The sequence below is a fragment of the Erythrolamprus reginae genome, chromosome 3 (genome assembly GCF_031021105.1).
Source record: "Erythrolamprus reginae isolate rEryReg1 chromosome 3, rEryReg1.hap1, whole genome shotgun sequence".
NCBI classification, from domain to species: domain Eukaryota; kingdom Metazoa; phylum Chordata; class Lepidosauria; order Squamata; family Dipsadidae; genus Erythrolamprus; species Erythrolamprus reginae.
This window is the reverse complement of record NC_091952.1, coordinates 250765085-250789146: the sequence shown is the minus strand read 5'-3', so window position 1 is coordinate 250789146 and position 24062 is coordinate 250765085. Positions and strand designations below refer to the sequence as shown.

The following is a 24062-nucleotide window of genomic DNA, read 5'->3' as shown; positions in this document are numbered from 1 at the left end:
GCACAGGAGGCTCGGCTGAAAGGGGCCGGGGCTGGAGCCGCTGAACCTCGCTGGCCCGGAAGATCATGGCGTGTGGTGCCTGCAGCGGCCAGGGAAGCCGAGCCGGGCATAGCGGCGACAGTTGTGGTTCTGCTCACTTTGCCCGGTCCTCTTCTGCCTCCCGCGCTGATGTTCCCCGCTGCGTTGGGCACCGCCAGCCCCGAGTCGGACACACCATCGCTGCTGCGCCCAGCCGCTGCCCGCCTCGTCCTCGCTGGAGGTCTAGCCAGAGCCTGAGCCGGGACCGCTCGGCCTTGCCTACTTGCCCGCCGCCCGCCCGCCCGCCCGCCCAGGATGCAGACCTGCTGCCTCGCTCTGCGCCTGACGCCGGCCCGATCCTGCGCCTCCTGCTTCTGGGCTGGCAACGTCTCCGGCTGCTTAGCTTCTCCTGTCCAGCCCGAAGCCGAAAGAAAAGCGTGGAGGCTGGTGAACAAAGGGCTTCTGGATGAATGGGAGGAGCTAAGCAGCCGGAGGAATCAATGTAAAAAGCTGCTGGGCTGGCAACATCTCCGGCTGCTTAGCCCCTCCTGTCCAGCCCGAAGCCGAAAGAAAAACATGGAGGCTGGTGAACAAAGGGCAGAACTTTCGGCTTCTCAAAGGATGGGAGGAGCTAAGCGCCTGTCGGAGAGCTTCCTGGGCATGAAAGCTCGCGAATGCAACAAGAACGAAAGCCAGGAAGCTCTCCGAGCTCAGAAAGGAGCCCACAGTCAGTTGGCTGCGGGCAGGAGGAAGGTGAATGCCTCTCTTTGTTGCACTGCCGCCAGCATGGCCTGGCTGGCAGCGGAAGATGTAATGGAGCCCATGGGGCCGGGCTCTGTGGCGGAGACCGCTGGCCCCTCAATCGGGCCGGCAGGGAACAGAGCGGAGCCCACATGGCTGTGCTCCGTGACAGGGACCACCGGCCAGCCTGCTGGGCCAGTGGGGGATGGAACGGAGCCCACGTGGCTGGGCTCCGCAACGGAGACCCGGCGGGGAGGAGAGTGGAGCCCATATGGCTGGGCTCCGTGACAGAGACCGCCGGCCAGCTGCCTGCTGGGCTGGTAAGTGGGGGAACGGAGCCCACATGGAGCCGCGGACCGAGTAGAGCGATCTTCTGCCGGCCATGGGCGAAGGGCGGGGAAGCCTCTTGCACCAGCTGCTACAGTCACCGGCTTCACTGCCCTTCGCCCATGGCCGGCAGAAGATCAATCCGCTCGGTCCGCGGCTCCGGAGAGGCAGGAGCCGGCCGTTGGCCTGCCTTTTGTCCCCCTCCGCCTCCACCGCCCGCTGGCTGCGAGCGCTCTGCCAGGCGGCCAGGAGGCATTCAGGGCAAAGTGCATGGAGGAATGGGAAGCTGAAGCCACCGGCGTTTGAGCTTCCCATTCCTCCACACCCTGAACATTTTTGCTAATCTACTTGGTGGGAGATGCCACCTATAAAACATTTTAATTTGGTTCTCTTTCAAAGAAACTGATTTTGTCATTCTCCAGTTACACATCCAAACTTTCTCCCATGTATCTAAATCAATTTCTTTACCTATGTTTCTACACCAATGTATCATACTATCTTTTAATGTTAATTCAATATTCTTGTGGGTAATCAAGTATTTATATATTTTTCCAATTACTCTGTTGTGGTTTTTAGTGATTAACTCACTTAACAGGTTTTTACTTTTGTTAAATATGTAGAGTGTACTATCTTTCTGATATCTGGATCTAATCTGTGCGTAATGCCACCAATCAATTCGTATCCCTTCATCTTGTAGTTTAATTCTAGATTTTAATTTCATTTGATTGTCTAGCAAATCTTTATATCTTATATTTCTTGTATCATTAATGGAATTTGGATGTATTATTGCGTCCAAGGGGGTAACCCAATCTGGAATTGTTAAAAAGTGGTTTTTCTTTATATCTTTCCAGACATCAAATAAATATTTTCTCAGCGTGTGTCTTTTAAAGTAAGAATGGTTTTTATCTTTATCGTACCACACAAATGCATGCCAGCCAAGCATGAGGTCATGTCCTTCTAATATTGATGTTCTCATGTCCTCTAAAGTTATCAAATTTTTAATCCATGTTAAAGCGGCTGCCTGATAATATAGTTTCCAATTTGGGAGCGCAAAACCCCCCCTCTCTTTTATGTCTTCTAACATATTTATCTTAATTCTTGCCTTTTTCCCTTGCCATAAAAATTTTTTAACCACATTTGTTAAGTTTTTAAAAAAGTTAGCCCCTGGATTGATTGGGATCACTTGAAATAAAAATAATACCTTAGGTAAAATATTCATCTTGATCGTAGCAATTCTTCCCAAAAACGATATTTTTAAATTGTTCCATATTTCTAGATCCTTTTTAATTTCATTAATTAATTTTATATAATTATCATTTTTTAATGTTATTGTTTTGGCTGTTAGCCATATTCCCAAATATTTTACTTTTTTAACTATTTGCATTCCAGTAATACATTCTAAATTGCTTTCTTGTATTTTACTCATGTTTTTAGTTATAATTTTTGTTTTATTTTTATTTATTTTCAAACCTGCCACCTTGCCATATTGTTCTATTGTTTGGATTAATCTTGGTGCTGTGACTAACGGATCTTCCATTATAAAAGTCAAGTCATCTGCAAAGGCCTGGACTTTGTATATCTCTTTTCTAACTGTTAAACCTTTTATCTTTGGATCTAATCTTATTTTTATTAAGAGTGCTTCTAAAGTCATAATGAAAAGAAGAGGTGATATGGGACATCCTTGCCGCACTCCTTTATTTATTTTAAACGCTTCTAATTGTTCATTGTTTAATATAATTTTTGTCGTTTGTTCTGAATAAATAGCATCTATTAAGTTAACAAATTTGGGGCCGAATCTCATTTTATTTAATTGCATCTTTATAAATGTCCAATTCACGTTATCAAAGGCTTTTTGAGCGTCTAAGAACATTAAAGATAGTATTTTGTCTGAATGTTGCTCATAATACTCTAATACATTAATAATTGTTCTAAGATTATTTTTAATTTGTCTACCTGGAAGGAAACCATTTTGGTCTGAGTGAATTTTGCTATTTATCACATTTTTCAATCTATCTGCATATATTGCTATAAAAATTTTATAGTCTACATTCAATAAAGATATTGGTCTATAGTTTTTAATTTTTTCTTTTGGTGTATCTGGTTTGTGAATTAAAGTTATCAAGGATTCCGACCATGATTTAGGAATTTTACCATCTACTCTACATTCATTAAAAATTTGGAGCATATTATTTCTTAATACTTCATTTTCTATTTTATACCACTCTGCCAGGATAGCGTCCGGTCCCGTGGCTTTGTTGTTTTTCTGCTTTTTAATAACTATAAGGAGTTCTTCCATTGTTATTGGACTCTCCATCTTTTCTTGTTGCTCTTCTGTTATTTGTGGTAACTCTGCACTCTCTAGGTATTTAAATACGGCTTCTTCTTCAATATTATCATCTTTATACAATTCTTTAAAAAAGTTTTGAACTATATTTGCTTTTCCCTCTGGGTCATATTTCATTATTCCATCTTTATCTTCTAATTTTCTAATTAATTTAGATTGTCTCTGTTTTCTCAGTTTATATGCTAACCATCTGCCTGATTTATTGGCATGTTCGAAATATTGTTGCTTAGCTTTCTTTATTTTTTCCAATATCTGATTTTGTTCTTGTAATCTAATTTTGTGTTTAACTTAATTTATTTTTTTCCCCAAGTCTTTATTTTTCACATTTTGTTGTGATAGAAACTCTAGTTGTTTTAATTCATTTATTAATTGTTCATATTTTCTTTTTCTTTCTTTATTATATTTTGCAGTATAGGATATTGTTAATCCTCTTATGTATGCTTTAGTTGCATCCCACAAGTTCTGAGGGGTGGTGTCTGTATTTTTATTAATTTCGAAAAATATTTTTAATTCCTTTTCAATCCATTCTTTATATTCTTTCTCTTTCAAAATATTTCTATTCATTTGCCAATTACGATGTTTTTTAATATTTCTCATATAGACTATAACTGGATTATGGTCTGCCCAAGTATTAACATCTATTTCTACGTCTTGTATGTACTCTGCTGTTGTTTTGGGAGCCCACACCATATCTATTCTAGTCCAAATTTTGTGGGGGTTTGAGTAAAAAGTATATTGCCTGCTGTGGGGATGCCTTTCCCTCCATATATCATTCAATAGCAATTCTGCTTTCATTTTTTGAAAAGTTGAGGGCAATAAATTCTTTTTTTTCTTTTTACAACTTTTCTTCACCCCCGAATGATCTAATTGTCTATTTGTTATGGCATTAAAATCTCCAATAATTAACATATTTTCCAAATTTAATTCTAAATTTTTTTGATGTAATTTTTCATAAAATGCAATTTGGTCATCATTTGGGGCATATATAGAAACAATAGCAAGCGATTTGGGTTCAATATCAATCTGGACAATCAAAATTCTGCCTTCATCATCACTATATAGTTGTTTGGAATTTATAGAACTCTCAACATACATTGCCACTCCTCTTTTCCTTTGGTCTGCTAATGCAGCATACATTTTTCCAATTTTATTATTTAACAATAAATTCCGATTACTGTTTTTTATATGTACTTCTTGGAGTATCACAATTTGAGCTTTTTGATTCTTAATTTTGGAAAACATTTGTTTTCTTTTTTTTGGTTCATTAAGTCCATTGACATTTACTGAAAAGATTTTTAAATCTCTCAATGTAGTCATTTGTTGTATTTCTTGGTTTCGCGTTGAGGTTGCTTTCTTCTGGCCCCTTGGTCCTGGTCCTCCACTTGAGCAAGTGCCCCCATGGCTTCGGCCTGCATTGCTTCCAGTTCTTTTGTTATCTGTTCCATTTCGCATATTCCACTGTTTTCATAAAAGTCTCTTGCTTGGTCTAGATTCTCCAATTTATATCTCGTTGATTTCCATGTCAATGATAGACCTTGTGGAATGAGCCAACGGAAAGTTATGTTTTCTTTAATCAGAAGTTTGGTCAAGAAATGATAGTCTCTTCTAGTCTCTCGAACACGTCTTGGAATTTGTTTTAATATTTTTATTTCTCTGCCTTGGTGTTGTAGTTGTCCCGCTCTTGACCAATGCAATATATCATCTCTCATACTTTTCCTTACAAATTTGATGTGAATCTCGCGTGGAAGATTAAAACGGCAAATATAGCTGTTAGAAATTCTGAAGACTTCATCGATTTCTGTTTTTATGTCATCTGAGTCCATCTGGAGGATTTTCCCAATAATGTGAGCCATGATGGCCTTTAAATCTTCATCTTTTTCTTCTATTACGTTTTGAAATCGAAGTCCATATGACGCACGTTGCATTTCCAGATGTGTAATTGATTCATCATACCCTCTGTAACGTGAAGCAGCATTGTCCTCCAAGTGACCAATTCTTTTCTCCACCTTTTCCGCCTTTTCTTCCACTGCCTTCATTCGTACTTCATTGTCTTGCAAGGCTTGCTTAATCTCCTTCATCTGGTCTTTCATTTCACCTGTGTCAACTTTCATTTCCGCCATCTCTGCTTTAATTTCATCTCTCTGTTGTGTTGCATCTTGCTGAGATTTTAGCATAAAGTCATTTAATGTTGTTAATGTCTCTTGGATTGAAGCCAGAGATGGTTGTTTCTCCCTGTCCTTTTCCTTGGTGAACATAGTTGTAGATAAAGTCTGCTGTGCGGGAGATGGATGTGGTGAACTTTGCGGGGAAGAAATAACAGTTGTTTGCTTCTTGATTGTTTTGGTATGGGTGGAAGAACTTGACATTTTCAAATTTAAATTTAGTATTATTTTATGTTAGCAGTATGTAAAGAGATTCTGTAAATTCCAAACCCACAGTAACAGTTATACTAAATTAATAGCAATTAATTAATAGCAATAAAAGTTCTAATTCAAATAAAAGACTAAATTTCAAATACACTTGAAATTTAAAATATATCTAATTAATGCTCAACTTATTAATTCTTATTACTCTAGTCAAAGTTTATATCAAGAAAATGTGAAGAAGAAAAGGGGAAAAAGGGGAAAAGGTTAGTTTAGCACAGCTGCAAAGATAAGGAGGAAAGATCAGCAAAGTGAGAAGGAGGGTAAAAACATGTGAAGAAAGGGGGCAATCAGAATCAAAAACTATTATTCAATTAGGAGGAACAGGGGACCAAAGACCAAAAGAAAATTTAGCAATGCATAAACAGAACCAATTGTAATGTAATGTAATATAGAATTGAAATTCAAAAATTAAAATTATCAAAGGGAAAACGCAAAAAAAAAACAATTGATTGAAGATCTAATTTGTTGTCAGAAACACCTTAATGGGTACTGCAAAGGTATTCCGTTTTTTGAAGAAAGATATAGTCTTTAGAAAATTTATAAAACTTTTTCCAAGCAAATGCAGTTTAATTTAACGAAGTTAAAATGAAGTCGGTCCGTCTCTCACAGCCCAGGAAGAAATCTCTCCGCAGTAAATCCAACGAAAATGCTGTTAATCCACAAACCGCTATTAATCCAAACGAAATCCAATGGAAATAGTCCAACAGAATAATCCAAGGAAAAAACGTCGATTAAACAATCCAAATTTTAAAGTTCTCAAATGTAGGAAAAGAGTTTTTTTTTTCTTTATATATATTTATTCAGAATTTGTAGGTAAATAGTGAGCAGTCTGGTCCTTCCTCTAGAAAAATCCCAGCCCGGACTTCATTTTTCAATTTTCCGTAACCAAATGTTTCAAAAATGTTTCAAAAGAGGAAAAAAGTTTTTTCAACCAAGTAATGTCATTTTGTAAATAATAAATCCTTTAATGTCTCATTCTAAAATCTTCTAGATCTCCTTGTTAGCAAAAATTTAACTGTTCAAAACAAGTGAAAGTGGTTAGAATAAGTTCCGGCTGTTAACTCGCGCCTGGATACAATGTTGTTTTAACAACTTTCTCTTTCGCCTTCGTTTGAACTCCGATTCAAATTTCTTGTTTTTGAAACTTCTTGTTTAGCATGGAACATAGAAATTTTTTTTACCTTAATTGTAGCTTCTTTGGCAATATTCCTTTTTCGATTAGGGTTGTTCAGTTTCTCTGCTTTTTACTCTCTTGATGTTTCTTGCTTCCCACTGGTTAGGTGGGATCGCAATGGCCGTGTCCTCTTGGAAGAGGACCGGTGCTCCCTGCACCAGAGCTGCAGGATGAACCCTCTGTCCTGGAGCCTCGGCGATGGCTCCCCGGGCAGAGGGGAATCCCATTTTCTAGGATCGAGCCATCCGGACTCGATCCGATCGCGCTGGGGCGACCTCTGGGAGGGTTGAAGGGGTCTCGAGGCTGAGCCCTGCCAAGAGACTCCGCTGCGATCCTCAGCGAAACCGGAAGTCCTACTTTACATTGTTTCCTATGGGAAACAATGTTTCGTCATACGAGCGTTCCGACTTACGAGCCTCCTTCCGGAACCAATTAGTCTCGTAAGTTGGGGTTCTACTGTATATTACTATATTACTATATTACTATATTACTATATTACTATATTACTATATTACTATATTACTATATTACTATATTACTATATTACTATATTACTATATTACTATATTACTATATTACTATATTACTATATTACTATATTACTATATTACTATATTACTATATTACTATATTACTATATTACTATATTACTATATTACTATATTACTATATTACTATATTACTATATTACTATATTACTATATTACTATATTACTATATTACTATATTACTATATTACTATATTACTATATTACTATATTACTAAAACAATTTCTGCCAACCTGCCTTCCATTGAGGACCTGTATACTGCACGAGTCAAAAAGGGCAGGGAAAATATTTACTGACCCCTCACATCCTAGACACAAATTGTTTCAACTCCTACCCTCAAAACGTCGCTACAGAGCACTGCACACCAAGACAACTAGACACAAGATCAGTTTTTTTCCGAACGCCATCACTCTACTAAACAAATAATTCCCTCAACACTGTCAGACTTTCTACTAAATCTGCACTTCTATTCTACTAGTTTTTCTCATCATTCCTTTCACCCATTTCCTCCCATGTTGACTGTATGACTGTAACTTGTTTCATATATCCTAAGATTTTTATTAATATTGCTTCTTCATTGCTTATTTGACCCCTATGACATTAATTAAGTGTTGTACCACATGATTCTTGACAAATGTATATTTTATTTTATGTACGCTGAGAGCATATGCACCAAGACAAATTCCTTGTGTGTCCAATCACACTTGGCCAATAAAAATTCTATTATTATTATCTATTATCTATGACCCATCCAGAGTCCTGCTGGAGTTTGATGGCATATAAATATCACAAAATAAACAATTCAACAAACAAACAAGTCATAGGAATGCAATTAAGATCTTACTTACATTTATAATTTACATAATTTCACCAATGCTGATTAAAATGAGGATCTACAGAGTTTTCCCTTAATACTTATACTGTATCTGCTTAAACCTGAGATGAAGCATCTGCTGCTACTTTTTCAAACTGGATGGTTTTCAGTCTTGTAAGATTTGCAAATTTGCTAGCAGGCTTATAAACTGTTAATGAAATAGAATTTAGACTTCCTGGTGAGATTTTATGGACTTTCCAAGATACGCAAAACCCCACTCAGACTTATTGTAGCACTACAAGATACTCCCTAACTACAAGCTAAATGGATGACACAATGGTGAAGTTTACTGACCTATCCAACCCTCAAACAGCACAGCTATATCATCCATATAAAAGAGTCTAAAGGGAAAGACTGTAACAATGAAGCTGTTAAGGCCAACCTCTTCAATATGTTCTTCAGTTCAGTTCTTTGTCCAAAGCAATGGATTTTGCCCCCATTCCATAGTCATACCATCACAAATTGTAGCAATTTACTACATATTGGATTTACATCACAAATTGTAGCAATTTACTACATATTGGATAATGTTGCAATTGCACTACATAACCCAAAGCTATCTTTCTCTATCTATTGACCTGATATATTATGTGCCTACTTTTTGAAAAAGCTTGCCATTGCCCTAGCTGAACCTCTATGCACAATCTATGATGTATTCTTCTTAACCAGCTCCCTGTCTGACCTTTGGTCATTAGCCACAGTTATACCTATCCTAAAAAGGGAAACCCCAGTCTAGTAGAAAATTACAGACCAATCTCACTGTGTTGCGTCATCTGTAAAGTTATGGAATCAATTATAAACCAATCCATTACCCTCCACTTAGAGGCATACAACCTGCTATCTAACAAGAGGTTTGGTTTTAGGAAAAATTAGTCCTGTAATCTGCAACTCCAACACTGTGGAAACATTTGGACCACACATCTTGACCAGGGTAAAGCAATAGATTCAATTTACATAGATTTCTGTAAAGCCTTTGATTCAGTGATGCACAACAAATTACTGTTGAAACTAAGTTGCAACAAAAACCAGTTGCCAGTCAAGGGAATGGAGACCACAAAGAGATTGAGTAACTCAGGTTTATTACATGCAAGGTTCAAAAGTAAGACAAAGAAATCTGAACAACCATAAACACTTTTAGTTACATTCTTATACCTTTTCTGAAAAATAGAATGAACAAGCATATTATTGCATGGACCAATGATATGGTTCACATGTTCATGTGTATACAAAAAGGGGGAAGTAAAAAATTAAATCAGCAGAAAATATGATAAAATGGTGGAATAAAAACAAGGTAAGGATAAATGCAGCTTATATGTGGTTTGTGATTCAGGATAGTTATATGTATTTTATAGCATTCAAAAGTTTCACTTCCCAATTCCCGATGCATGTATGTTTCCATAAGCAAGTTGCTCAAAGGACAGATAAGGAAAAAGAGGAAGTACAGAAAAGTGCAAACTATGCAGTTATGATCCTTTACAATGTGGAACTGCTGATTAGAAACTTTAGTAACATTTAAAGATTTAGCGTTATAAAGGCACTTGAGATATGTGGAATTCTTACTAAAATACTCTTAAGGTATATAGGAAAAATGCATATCTTGGGGTGTCTTCCTCACTACAGCATCTCTGGATCCCTGTACAAGTGGATACCATGTTTCTGGCCAACAGGCAACAATTAGTCAAAATAGGGAAGTCTTATCAAATCAATTCCAAATCAGCGTTTTAGGACCCACACTCTTTCTGCTTTACCTAAATGACCTTTGTGGTCATATTAAAAGCAGCTGATGATGTAAAATTATTTAACACCACTGGCAATGCTGCTGCCCTACAAAGTGACTATGTGTCTGAATGGTCATGTGATTGGCAACTCCAAATCTCAAATAATAAATACTCTGTCCTACACATTGGCAAAAAAAAAAAAAAAAATCAGAACACCAAACAAAAGTTAGGTGAAAAAAATCTTGTAGATGACCCTCACTATGCCAAGGACCTAGGAACAATCTACTCCCCAGAGCTCACTATAACAACATTTCCAAAAGGCATTAAGCTGCCCCGAGTCTACGGAGAGGGGCGGCATACAAATCCAATAGATAGATAGATAGATAGATAGATAGATAGATAGATAGATAGATAGATAGATAGATAGATAGATAGATAAATAAGTGTTAACCTAATCTTGCAAAGCTTCTTCTCCAGTAACATTAAATTGCTAACTAGGGCACACAAAATCTTTGCCAGACAAATTCTTGAATACAGCTCATCTATCAGGAATCCACATTGTATCGGATATTCAGCGGATTACCAGAGGTATTTCATGAGAAGAGTACTCTACTCCTCTACTCACAATAGAATCCCTTATGCCGCCAGGCTTGAAATTTTGAGCTTGGACAATATGGAAATGTGCCGCTTGCAGTCCGATCCAAGCATAGTACACAAAATAATCTGCTACAACATCTTACCTGTCACTTACTTCTTCAGCTTCAACCAAAATAATACACGAGCAAACTGTCGATAGAAACTCAAAGTAAACCGTTCCAAGGACAATTGCAGAAAATACAAGTTCAGCAACAGAGTGGTCAATGCCTGGAATGCTCTACTCAACTTTGTTGTTACAGCCTCTAACCCTCACAGCTTGAACTTTAAACTGTCTACCATGGACCTCATACCATTCCTAAAGGAGATGTGCATAAGTACACCAGTGTGCCTCTCATCCCTTTCTTATTGTCCCAATTTATCTGCATTTTCTTCATATGTTTATGTTTATTCCTATTCCTGCTCTCTTCTACATGTTTAAATAAATACATACATTTTAACACAATTACAAATATTAAATGTGATTCCTGATTAACTTCTATATTATAGTATGAGAGAATGATTTTGGGAGTCAGGAGGAAGAGCCACAAACTAAACAACCATTAAGTATTAGTATTTACGTTTAGGCTTCTGGTTTGAAATATGTTGCTGATATTAATCTTGCTGATCAATGACAAGACATCAATCATTGTGAACAATGGCAAACTCACCAAGCAGGTAGACTCTTTAAATATCTTATCAGGTTCCACTCTTGCTATTAATAGTTAGCTGCTAACTTTTAAAATACTTTCATACAATTTTTAAAATTCAATTTATACACTCTCATCTGAATTTCTTTCCATCAAATGTGTAGGGTTGTGTAGGCTTCCTAAGCAGGGGGTTGGACTAGAAGACCTCCAAGGTCCCTTCCAGCTCTGTTGTTATCATTTATTATTTATTTATAAATTATGGAGAAATGAGCGACAAGTATAGGGAGCACTTCCATCAAGGCATTGCCGCTATGAGTAAACAAAATCGAGGTAAATGGAGCCCATCAATGTTTGAAGACTATATATTGGACAATTGTAAGAGACAATCCTTTCCTTGTGTACAAAAGAAAAGTCAAGAGAAGCAAAAGGAACACAAACTTTTTTAAAATAATATTTTGATTGGTTTTGCACATTTGTATATAACATAAAACAGTGCACAGTGCATGTGCCCATCACCCAACTGACAATACCCACCACCACCAATTAGGGGGTTCAAATATTTACTAGTTTATGTTCTTTTATTTCCTTAGCTCTAATTTGCATTTGTTTACTATCAAAGAGTGATTGGAGTTTATTTTTTACATTTTCGTCACAAATTCTACTCAACATATAATCTTTCACCTTATTCCATTGTACCATCAGCTTCTCCAATTTGTTTTCATCAAAATTGTTTAATCTTATTTCCATGATTTCAAAATGAATGTGATCCACCATGTACCAGTACCAATTCTGTAATGTCCATTTTTTAGACTCTTTCCAACCCAATACCACTACCCCTTGAGCGCTTTCCAATGCTGCAGTTTTTATTTCTTTGAAGTCTCTTAATTCTCTTTGTTTAACTAATATCGCTATTTCTTTTGTAATTATCCACTTAATATTTAACATTTTATTTATTTCATTCTGCACTTTCTTCCAAAATTTCTGAACTTCGACACACTCCCAGAACATATGCATAAAGATTCCTTTCTTTTGGCAACCATGCCAACAATTACCTTTCCCTTTCCTCTGGAAGTGTGAAAGTTGTGCAGGTGTATAGTACCATTTATGTAAAAATTTCCTTGTCATCTCTCCAACTCTTGTATTCTTAATTTTATGTATGTTTTCTACTATTCCTTTCATTTCTCTTTCATCGATTTGTAAATCGTTTCACCAACTGAAGACAAGATTAATGAGAAATTTAAACTTTCGAACATTTTAAACTTGTTTACTAATTTAGTTTTTCTTTCATGTATTCACTGTTGCAAATATAATTGACTTAATTTTAATAAAAATATATGGGTGTATATATACATATTACATTGTGGTGTATTATTTGCCTATTACCTGTAGTTGGAAAATGTAAAATGTCCATTGCATGAAAACTAGAGCCACTTAACAAATTTCATTATTATATTTGAATTCAGCATGTGAAATTCATTAAGAAATGGCACATTTTATTTCTGCAATTTAAAAAAACGTAGAACAGTGAATTGTTCCTGATTGTGTTTGGTCTTAGATAGTAAATAAACTTTGATGACTTGATTGAAAGCTAAGAATGTTTATACCTGTTTTGTGTGGATGTTCTGACCTACAGAACTCATCACTTTGAATTCCTCAAGAATACTTTGAATTCCTCAAGAACACAATTCCTTTAAGTCACTTTGACAATAAGAACAGAAAAGTTTCCTTTTTAAAAAAATAGTTGTATTTCTCCTTTAATTGCAGAGTCCTGGATTGTCCTCCTTCACCACACAATTGAAGTGTTATATGCACATTTTCCACAATGGAGTTTCTACTTAATTTAACTAAAGGTAGGAGCAGCATTAATTAAATCCTCCTCCCTTTCTGTTGAAGAAAATCCCAAATGTTCACAATATTCATAAGTTTCTTCCAAAATTTAAACTCTAGCACCAGTACATGAATTCCTGTAGTCCTCTATTTCCTGGGATTGGAGGGATGTTGGCATTTTGAAAACATCCAATGGGTGCATTTATTTCATTTCATTTTCATTTATTCATTTGTCCAATACACAAATACATAGGAAGAAAAATAGACATGTGATAATATAAAAGAGGGTGAAAGTGAACTTAAAAGAGAGGATATATGAAAGGAAGAGAATATATAAGATAGGTGAAAGAAAGGAAAGATAATTGGACAGGGGACGAAAGGCACACCAGTGCACTTATTTACGCCCCTTACTGGCCTCTTAGGAACCTGGAGAGGTCAATCATGGAGAGTCTTATGGAGAATGTAATAATATTAACACACCTGTGTTAGTATTCATACGTTCTATGATTTCCTCTATGCAACATCATCTCAGAATTGTTCTTTGGAGAGGCACAAGGGTTGAGGTCAACCTCTATGCTCCTCAAGAAAGTTTTAAGAAAAAAATATGTGATTGGAGGCACAGATATATTTCTGAAAATGAAGGAAAGGTGGGAAGAAAAGTTTCTTTTTCAAAATTTGTACTTTTAAAGTATATTTTGAATGATTTATTAGGTTAAATCCTTCTAGGGCAGATAGTTTAGAGCAGTGTTTCCCAACCTTGGCAACTTGAAGATATCTGGACTTCAACTCCCAGTTGAAGTCCAGATATCTTCAAGTTGCCAAGATTGGGAAACACTGCTCTAAACTATCTGCCCTAGAAGGATTTAACCTAATAAATCCTCTCAGAAGGTTAAATCCTTCTAGGGCAGATAGTTTAGAGCAGTGTTTCCCCATTTTGGCAACTTGAAGATATCTGGACTTCAACTCCCAGTTGAAGTCCAGATATCTTCAAGTCGCCAAGGTTGGGAAACACTGGTTTAGAGAACCCCATAAAGAATGATTATTGATCTGATTATTGATCATTACGAAGACCCACAAACAAAACCACAGAAACTTAAAATGTCTAAAACACAATAGTATTTTTGCTGCCTGGTGTTATTGATCATAATCATGACTTGCTATAATTGTTTCTTCTCTAAAGGATATCTCCATGACAATTTTATCTGTGTGAACAGAACGTTATTTGAGATTAAACACGACAATCATAGCTCTGTGGACGTGAGCCCCTTACGTAGGGGTGCGTCTAACAATCATAGCTATCTGGAAGTAATTCCCTACCTTGGGGATGCATTTCACGAGTAAGTATAATATAGTACAAAATATTTTCTTTTCAAGACTGCAGCCTTCCAATTGTTTCATAACATTCCAAAGAGAAATTTCCTTCCCTGATCTACATACTGTTGCTGCTGCAGTGGGGATCCTTTGTGATGCATGGAGGTTGCCTTATGGTTGCCCGGCCCATGTTGGATGAATGTCCAGAGACATCTCAAGAGAGTCAATGAGGATAGGACATTAAGACTGGGATGGTAGGCACAATGGTGCGCTTATGCAGACCCCTTACAGACTTCTTAGAAATGGGGTGAGGCTGACTATAGAGAGTCTAAGGTTAAAGATTTGGGGGTTTGGAGAAGAAACCACTGAATCAGGTAGTGCATTTCAGGTATCGATCACTGAAGTCGTATTTTCTGAAGTCGTAGTGCCTGAACTCGTATTTTCTGCAGTGAAGTTGGAGCAATTCACATTGTTTGAATCGATTGTGTGCTCTTGTATTGTTGCGTTTGAAGCTGGAAAATCATTGACAGGTAGCACATTGTGGTCAATTTATTTATTTATTTATTTATTTATTTATTTTATTTTATTTTATTTTATTTATTCAATTTTTATGCCGCCCTTCTCCTTAAACTCAGGGTGGTTTACAACATGATTTTATGAACTACATTTGGGTCAGATCGAAGGTGTCAAAGTTCTAGGCTAGCTAAATGCAAAATTGCAAGTCTGGAATAAGGTATTCTGTTGCGAGCAGAGGAGTGGAGAACTCCTCTTGTGAACTATTTTTTGATTCTCTCGATTGTATTGATATCTGATATGCAGTGCAGTTTCCAGACAGGTGAATTCTTGTATTCAAGAATTGGTCTAGCAAATGTTTTGGATACTCTGGTTAGTATATTAATATTGCCAAAGAACAAGCTACACAAGATTAGATTAATAATTCTTAGTGCCTTTTTGGCAATGTTGTTAACGTAGGCTCTGGCACGTAGATCATTAGATATGAGTACTCCAAGGTCCTTGATAGAGTGTGGGTCATCTATAAGGTCGTGTCCTCCAAGTTTGTATTTTGTGTTCTGACTCTTTTTGTCAATGTGTAAGACAGAGCATTTATTGATTTTGGATTTTTTTGATTCCCCACACCTTGTTCCTTCGGCAGCGACTGTCCTCCTCCTCTTCCTCCTCCTCCTCCCCCTCCCACCCAAATTCCGAGCTTTTATTTATTTCCTAATGGGTTTGCATGCATTATTTGCTTTTACATTGATTCCTATGGGAAAAATTGCTTCTACTTAAGAATGTTTCTATTTAAGAACGTTTCTATTTAAAAACCTGGTCACGGAACGAATTAAGTTCTTAAGTAGAGGTACCACTGTACTTTTTAACATTTGTAGAGAAATAAGTTGCTGATTTTTTTAAAAAACTGAAAATATGACATCTGTACAATGCATTTACAATAAAATTGGAAGGGAATTTGTCATTATCCTCCATAGAAACATTAAACATGACCAATTTGGTTTTGGTTACATAAACGACCTTGTAAATTAATCCACAAAAAGTCTGGATAGTAGATAATCAGATGACAATTTTGCTAAGTATCAAAATACTTAAATAGTTGAGCTAGTTTCAAACTAGATTTTGCTCTCTCTCTTCCTCCCTCCCTTTCTCTCTCTCCCCCTCTTTCTTTCTCTCTTTCTCTTTTCCTTCCTCTCTTTTCTCTCTTTCTCTCTCCCTCCTTCCCCCTCTCTCTCTCCTTCCCCCTCTCTCTCTCTTCTTCCCTCTCTTTCTTTCTCTATCTCCCTCTTTCTTTCTTTCTTTCTTTCTCTTTCTCTCTCACTCTCTCTCTTACAGGCCCCAGCACTTCCGCTGCTCCAGCTCTTGCTGATCAGCTTCTAAAGCGAACTAAAGCGTGGGAGTGCTGCTGAGAACTGGCATCAGAGAGAGGCAAAGAGAGAGACTCTGCCATAGGAGGGGACAACGAAGGCAGGGAGGAAGGCAGGCATGGGGCTGCAAGGACTGGTTGGTCATCCGATCCCGGCCTAGAGCCTTGTCCAGCAGGATTCGAGAGAGGGACGAAGGGAGGAAGGTCAACAGCCTGCCAGCCACCCATGGGAGACCCGCCCATTGTCAGCCGGGGCTTTAAGGGTGGGGGAAATCTCTGAGTATGCTGTTGACCTTCCTCCCTTCCTCCCTCTCTTGAATCCTGCCAGACACGGCTCTGGGCTGGGATCGGATGACCGGCAGGTCCCCACAGCCCCGTGCCTTCCTTCCTTCTTCACTTACTTACTTACTTACTTACTTACTTACTTACTTACTTACTTACTTACTTACTTACTTACTTATTAGATTTGTATGCCGCCCCTCTCTATAGACTCCGGGCAGCTCACAACACAATAAAACAATTCATGACAAATCTAATAATTTTAAAACATCCCCTCATATGGCAGAGCCTAGCTCTCTCTGTCTGTCTCGGCCTCCTCCCAGCCAGGAGACTGCGGGGATGGTGGGCAGGGCTCCCCGAGCCTCTTCCTTCGCAAAGGGGAGAAATGGCAGCCGGCTTCTGCACAGCATTTGAAAACCCAGTACAGCAACTTGTTGCTGGGAACAGTGGGTGTGGGTGTGGGTAGGAGGTTGCCCACATTAATAGTGAGATTAGTTGTTCGTATGTGTGATGTCGTAATCAGGGGATCTATAACGTTAGGTCAGTTCACAGATGATGGTTTCTTGAAGATTGAGATCATATCTAACTTGGATGTTTTTTAGGTTTGGTGATTTTTTTTAATAGAAGATGGCAATTCCCCCCCCTCTATGGGTTTCACAATCGGACCAGTAAATGTGATGATGATGATGATGATGATGATGATGATGATGATTATTATTATTATTATTATTATTATTATTATTATTTATTGGATTTGTATGCCGCCCCTCTCCGTAGACTTGGGGCGGCTAACAACAGTAGTACAAAACAGCATGTAAATCCAATACTAAAACTAATACTAAAACAATTAAAAAACCCTTATTTGTAAAACCAAACATACATACATACAAACAAACATACCATGCATAAATTGTAAAGGCCTAGGGGGAAAGAATATCTCAGTTCCCCCATGCCTGATGGCAGAGGTGGGTTTTAAGGAGCTTACGAAAGGCGAGGAGGGTGGGGGCAATTCTAATCTCCAGGGGGAGTTGGTTCCAGAGAGCCGGGGCCGCCACAGAGAAGGCTCTTCCCCTGGGGCCCACCAAACGACATTGTTTTGTTGATGGGACCCGGAGAAGGCCTACTCTGTTGGACCTAACCGGTCGCTGGGATTCATGTGGCAGAAGGCGGTCTCGTAGATACGCTGGTCCAGTGCCATGATGTCTTTTACTGTGCTAATGGAGTCGGAGAGATGCATTTAGCCATATTTCACACACAAATATAATGTCGAAATTAGCAATTTTTAGTAAAAGAAGGAGTTCAGGTATTTTGTTTAAGATGCTTCTTTCTTTTCTTAGTTTGCATTTCAGATTAGCAGTAGTTGATATTGAGGAAGTAAGGCATGTGCATTCCTAGTCTTAGTTGATGTAAGGTTAGTTTCAGTTCAAGGTGGATTGGATGTTGGGATGATTTTGGGTGATGGGGGCTTGAATGTTGAAAGGTGGGTTGCAGCTCTCAGTTTTGTTGCAGTAGTCAATGTACAGGTCAGTATGTTCTTGGTCTTGATGTTTTTTGAGTTCTTTCCAGAGTTTGTGGGAGTGGATTCATTGTAGAATGGATAGGTCAGGCCATGAGTGAGGTTTTTTTTGGTGTTAGAGTAATTTCTGTTAATAGAGTTTATAGTATAGATGAATTTTCATTTGATCAGTTCATTTTTGCAAACGACTCTACAGGATTGTGGGGCCACTGAACCATCTCTATCAGGGCTATCACTTCAATGATATCTTCAGGGGAGAATTTCTGATATCAAATTTGTTGGTGACATCGAGCCCAAATAGAATAGCATTATTACATTTTTGTTCATGTTCAAGGGTGTCTTTGATGAGTAAGGATAAATTGCTTGGATGGTTGGTAGATGTTTGAAATTATATATGTGGTTGAGGTATGGAATCGATGTATGTTGTTTGTGGTTTTATGGTTGTTTCTAAGGTTTGGAATCTATCAGGCATGGTAATTAGATTATCCAGTATTGGTAGACATGATAGATAGAAATTAAGAAATGTGGAAGTTGTTTGAAGGAATTGCTTATTTCCAAGCAGGTATTATGGGCATATTTTGAGCATATGCAGTATTTTTTGAGTTCTGTCCAGAGTTCATGGGAGCGGATTCATTGTAGAATGGATAGGTCAGGACCTGAGCAGAATGTTTTGGGGTTGGAGTTGTCTCTGTTAATAGAGTTTATAATATAAATGAATTTTCATTTGATGAGTTTATTTTTGCAAACGAGTCCACAAATTGTAGGGCCCTCTCTGGAGACTTCAATGATATATTCAGGGGAGATTTCTGATGCAATGAAGTTGTGAACCCTTGTGACAGGTTTGTTGGTGATATTGAGCCCAAATAGTATAGCATTATTACATTTTTATTCGTATTCAAGGGTATCTTTGATGAGTTGTTTGGATGGTTGGTAGATGTTCAAGATTATATATGTGACTGAGGTAGTGATTGTTGTGGTTGTGCATGTGGTTGAGGTTGTGGTCGTTGAATTTGTGATTGAGGTAGTGGTTGATGTATTGAAATAAGATTTTGAGCATTTGAATTTCCATTTATCTGTGCCCGATTCAGCATGGTTCTTCTTATGTTCTTATGTTCTTTTTTTCTTTTTCTTTTAAGGATCATGTTTCCCAAAATTATGAACACCACTCTGAGTAATTCTGGAATACCAGAAATACATTCTACAGACGATCAACAGTTTGAAAAAGTAAGACAAAATCTTATCAATGGGTTCATTGCCCTTATTTGCATTTTAGGCCTGGTGGGTAATGGAAGGACAATTTACCTCCTGGCCTTTTCCATTAAGAGGAATCCTTTCACCACTTTCATCCTGAACCTCTCCATCGCTGATTCTGGGGTCCTCACATCACTCATTGTTGCAGTTATTCTTGAGGCAGTGTCAATTCTGGGTGAAAATAATGTTATTGTCAAAACTTTTTTCTTATTATTTTTCGAGCTGTTTTACTTCACCTATTCTGTCAGCCAGTTTCTGTTGACGGCCATCAGCCTGGACAGGTGTGTGGCTGTCCTTTTCCCACTCTGGCATCGCTGCCATCGTCCCTCAAATCTGTCCACCTTTGTTTGTAGCTTCATCTGGATCTTCTCCTTCCTGCTCTCTGCACTGCACTACATTCTGCATCAAACCAAGAGCTTTGGAAGTTCACCTTTCCTTTACCAGCTTATTGTGAATGGTTTACTTTGTACGCCTCTCATGGTTGTGTCTACTGTGACCCTCTGGATTCAAGTGAGGTCTAAATCTCAACGCAATCAAAGGAAACTTCTCACCACCATCTTGCTGGCCCTCCTCTTCTTCCTCCTTTTTTCTCTCCCAATGTATGTCTTATATGTCGTTTATTATTTTGGTTTCCGTCTTCCTGACTTTTTGACAATTGGGATAGGATGTGCCACTCTCAACAGCAGCATCAACCCACTCCTTTATTTCTTAGTGGGGATGAAGAAGAGAGGAAAGAATCAGCCCAGAGCATCTTTGAAGGTAGCTCTGCAAAGAGTCTTCAAGGATGAGCAGGAAAGCTCAGAAGGGGAGCAAACTACAGAGGAAGACATAGTGTGAAGTGTCATTATCATTGTGTAATCATTTTTGTGAAGTGTTGCTATCACTATACATTCATTTTTGAAAACCATAAATAATATGTGCACTCAATTTTTTTTAAATCCACATTTATTGAACAAAGTAGCTAATACCAAACAATATAAAATGAAAATACTGCTGCCTTCATAATTTCCAAAGTGAATATATCTGTACAGAAAATGTCTGACCATATAATTTTTTTTTCATTTCATCACACAAAATTTATTTTATTCAACTTCTATGCTTCTCAATCCCGTGGGACTCAGGGCAACTAATTATATTAATTATATTATATAAATTATACGTTAGATTTTGTAGAAATTCTTTTTAAATATCATAACATGAAATTAATTATATCTCTGACTTCATATACATTATTTTTATAACAGACTACTACTGTTAGGAATACGATTGAACTAATGCCAAACGATATAAAATGGAAGTACTGCTGCCTTCATAATTTCCAAAGTGAATATATCTGTACAGAAAATGGCTGACCATATAATTTTTTTTTCATTTCATCACACAAAATATATTTTATTCAACTTCTATGCTTCCCAATCCCGAGGGACTCAGGGCGACTAATCATATTAATTATATTATATAAATTATACGTCAGATTTCATAGAAATTCTTTTTAAATATCATAACATGAAATTAATTATATCTCTGACTTCATATACATTACTTTTATAACAGACAACTACTGTTAGGAATGCCATTGAACTAATGCCAAATGATATAAAATGGAAATATTGCTGCCTTCATAATTTCCAAAGTGAAAATATCTGTACAGAAAATGTCTGATTTCATATAATGCTTTTTCATTTTATAACACAAAATTATATGTCTGATTTCATATACCGGTACATTCTTTTAAAATCTCATAACATGAAATTATATGTCTGGCTTCATATACATTCTTTTTTATATCAGACAACTACTGTTAGAAATACTTCCTTCTGAATGATATATTTTAATGTAACTTTTATTGTTTTAAGTATGGTTTTTTCCTATAGATTTGCAAAGCTTTTGTCTCTAAAGCACTTGGAAGAAGAATATGTGGCTTCACTATAATTTTGCAAATGTATCTATATAATGAAAGAAAAGAGAAGGGAATAAAATATGTACTTTCCTGATAGAAAATGTGATAATTTTGATCCTCACATATTTCAGACATGATTGGTTATATTTAATAAAAATTAATTAGGAATAATTTTCATTTGTTTCCTTTTTTGTAGTATTCTTTAAAGCAGTGTAGGTTCCATCACTGTAACCCTTTCTTTCCCACCCTTCTTCAGGTCGTGCAGAATGCAGCCGTGAGAACTATTGCCCACTTCTCTTCAACACTCCGCGGCCTGCACTGGCTGCCGATTATTTTCCGATCTCAATTCAAAGTGTTGGTAATGTCCTATAAAGCCCTACATGGCATTGGACCAGAATACCTCAAGAACCATCTTCTGCCGCACGAATCCCAGCAAATGATAAGGTCCCACAGAGTTGGCTTCCTCCGTGTCCCATCGACTAAATAATGTTGGCTGGCAGTCCCCGGGGGAGAGCCTTGTCTGTGGTGGCCCCGGCCCTTTGGAATCAACTCTCCCCAAAGATTAGAACCGCTCCCACCTTCCTTGCCTTTCGTAAGTTGTTAAAGACCCACCTATGTCGGCAGGCATGAGGGAATTAAGATACCCACAGGCAATGTTCCCTCTAATTTTTTTGCGGTGTGGGCGGTAAAGTATAGTGTCTGAGCGGCAGTCCCTTTGGGACTGGGCGGCATAGAAGTATAGATAGATAGATAGATAGATAGATAGATAGATAGATAGATAGAAATAAATAAATAAATAAATAAGAAAAAACATCCTTTCTTTTTTATTAAAAGAAATTAATAATAAAACAAAACCAAAATCTATTACTATTATTACTATCTTCTCTTTTTCCATCCCTGTCTCCTCCCCCCTTGTATGTGTGTGTGTGTCTGTGTGTGAATGAACTCTTGAACCATTTCCAAGGTTCAGGTGAGCTATTGGAAATGGTTCAAGAGTTCACACACACACACACACACAAACGGCTGGGGGTTTTTTTCTCTGTTATTATTTGGGTGATGCTGGGGGGACAAGATAGTAATTCCCCCCATGCCTGGTGACATAGATAGGTCTTCAACATCTTGCGGAAGGCGGGAAGAGTAGGGGCACTTCGAATCTCCAGTTTCCCCATGCCTGGCAACATAAGTGGGTTTTCAGGAGCTTTCAAAAGGCAAGGAGGATGGGGGCGGTCCTAATCCTTGGGAGGAGTTGATTCCAGAGGGCTGGGGCCGCCACAGAGAAGGCTCTTCCCCTGGGTACCACCAAACGGCATTGTTTAGTCAACGGGACCCAGAGAAGGCCAACTGGGATTCGTGTGGAAGGTGGTCCCGGAGTTATTCTGGTCACTTAAAACAGAGTATACGTGGCAGTGGTGATTGTTCAGCCAATAACACAGACCAATATAGTAAAGATATAAATATTATTCACAATGTATACAATAGACTATCCAGCATATACAGTCAGCTACATACATATCCAAATTAAGTAATCATACACAGTTCTATACAGTACTAACCTATTCTAAACATATTACACACAGTTCCATACAATACCATGATACAATCCATAGACCAATGTTTAGCACACAGCTGGTACATGGACCAATATTTAGTACACAGAAATATAATATATTATTAGCACACAGAAATATCTTAGCACACAGCAGTATTAAGCATACAGCTATATTCACTGCTCAAAAGAATAAAGGGAACACTTTTAAAAAACAGAATATAACTTCAAGTAAATCAAACGTCTGTGAAATCACACTGTCCATTTAGGAAGCAACACTGATTGACAGTCAATTTCAAATGCTGTTGTGCAAATGGAATAGTTTTGCAAATGAAATATTCAATGAGAATATTTCATTCATTCACATGTAGGATGTGTTATTTGAGTGTTCCCTTTATTTTTTTGAGCAGTATATTAGCACACAGAATATTAAGCACACAGCTATATGTTAGCACCCAGAAATACTTTAGCACAAAGCGAAATAACAAGCATTATCAAGACTCACCACAATAGCCAGCAACAACCAACAATTGAAGACCTAGCTCTTAAAGTAACATTATTACACCCTAGCCCTTAAAAGTAACATATACTATTTCCTCCAATCATTCATTGCTGGTTTAGTTCATATATTGAAAAACCCAGCCAGTACAGTACCTAGTACTGACCATGTTTAATGGATTTAGTTTTATATTGGCTTAGTTTTAATCTCCATTTTCTATTGTTTTACCTTACGTAAAGGTAAAGTCGGAGGAGAGCGGCCTAGAAATTGAAATAATAAATAAATAAATAAATAAATTTGAGATATAGGGTTTTTTTCTTTTTAAAAAAAATCATAAACCAAGGAGGGGCTGGGAGGGGGAGAGAAGTACAAATGTCACCCTCCTCTCTAATGTTAATCCCTTCAAACCCTATTGTTGTGTCCAGAGGACAGTTAGGCCTTGTACCTGCCCCACATTCCTCGGGCGGGAAAATACTGCAAGGTGATTGGTTGGCTCAGCCTGGCAGCCCGGCATATATATAGCTGCCAGGGGGGGGGCAGGGAGGGGGGAGAGATGTACAAATGTCACCTGCCCTCTAATGTTAACCCCTTCAAACTCTATGATAT

The 24062-nt window shown here is 37.7% G+C and overlaps 1 protein-coding gene across 3 annotated transcripts in view; it reads left to right on the top strand.

Annotated features, from left to right (window-relative positions):
• The window catches only part of LOC139166007 (proto-oncogene Mas-like), a 34222-nt gene extending 12643 nt beyond the window's left edge, over positions 1-21579 (top strand). The window contains exons 2-4 of one of the 3 annotated variants that reach the window (XM_070749265.1): positions 1124-1259; positions 14462-14618; positions 19397-21579. In XM_070749265.1, the coding sequence (XP_070605366.1) occupies positions 1142-1259; positions 14462-14618; positions 19397-20348 (1227 nt within the window). In that variant the 5' untranslated portion in view covers positions 1124-1141 and the 3' untranslated portion in view covers positions 20349-21579. Of the gene's footprint in view, positions 1-1123; positions 1260-13218; positions 13305-14461; positions 14619-19396 lie in introns of all 3 variants that reach the window. The other 2 variants (XM_070749266.1, XM_070749267.1) reach the window with 2 other exon arrangements.
• Positions 21580-24062: the final 2483 nt, after the last annotated feature.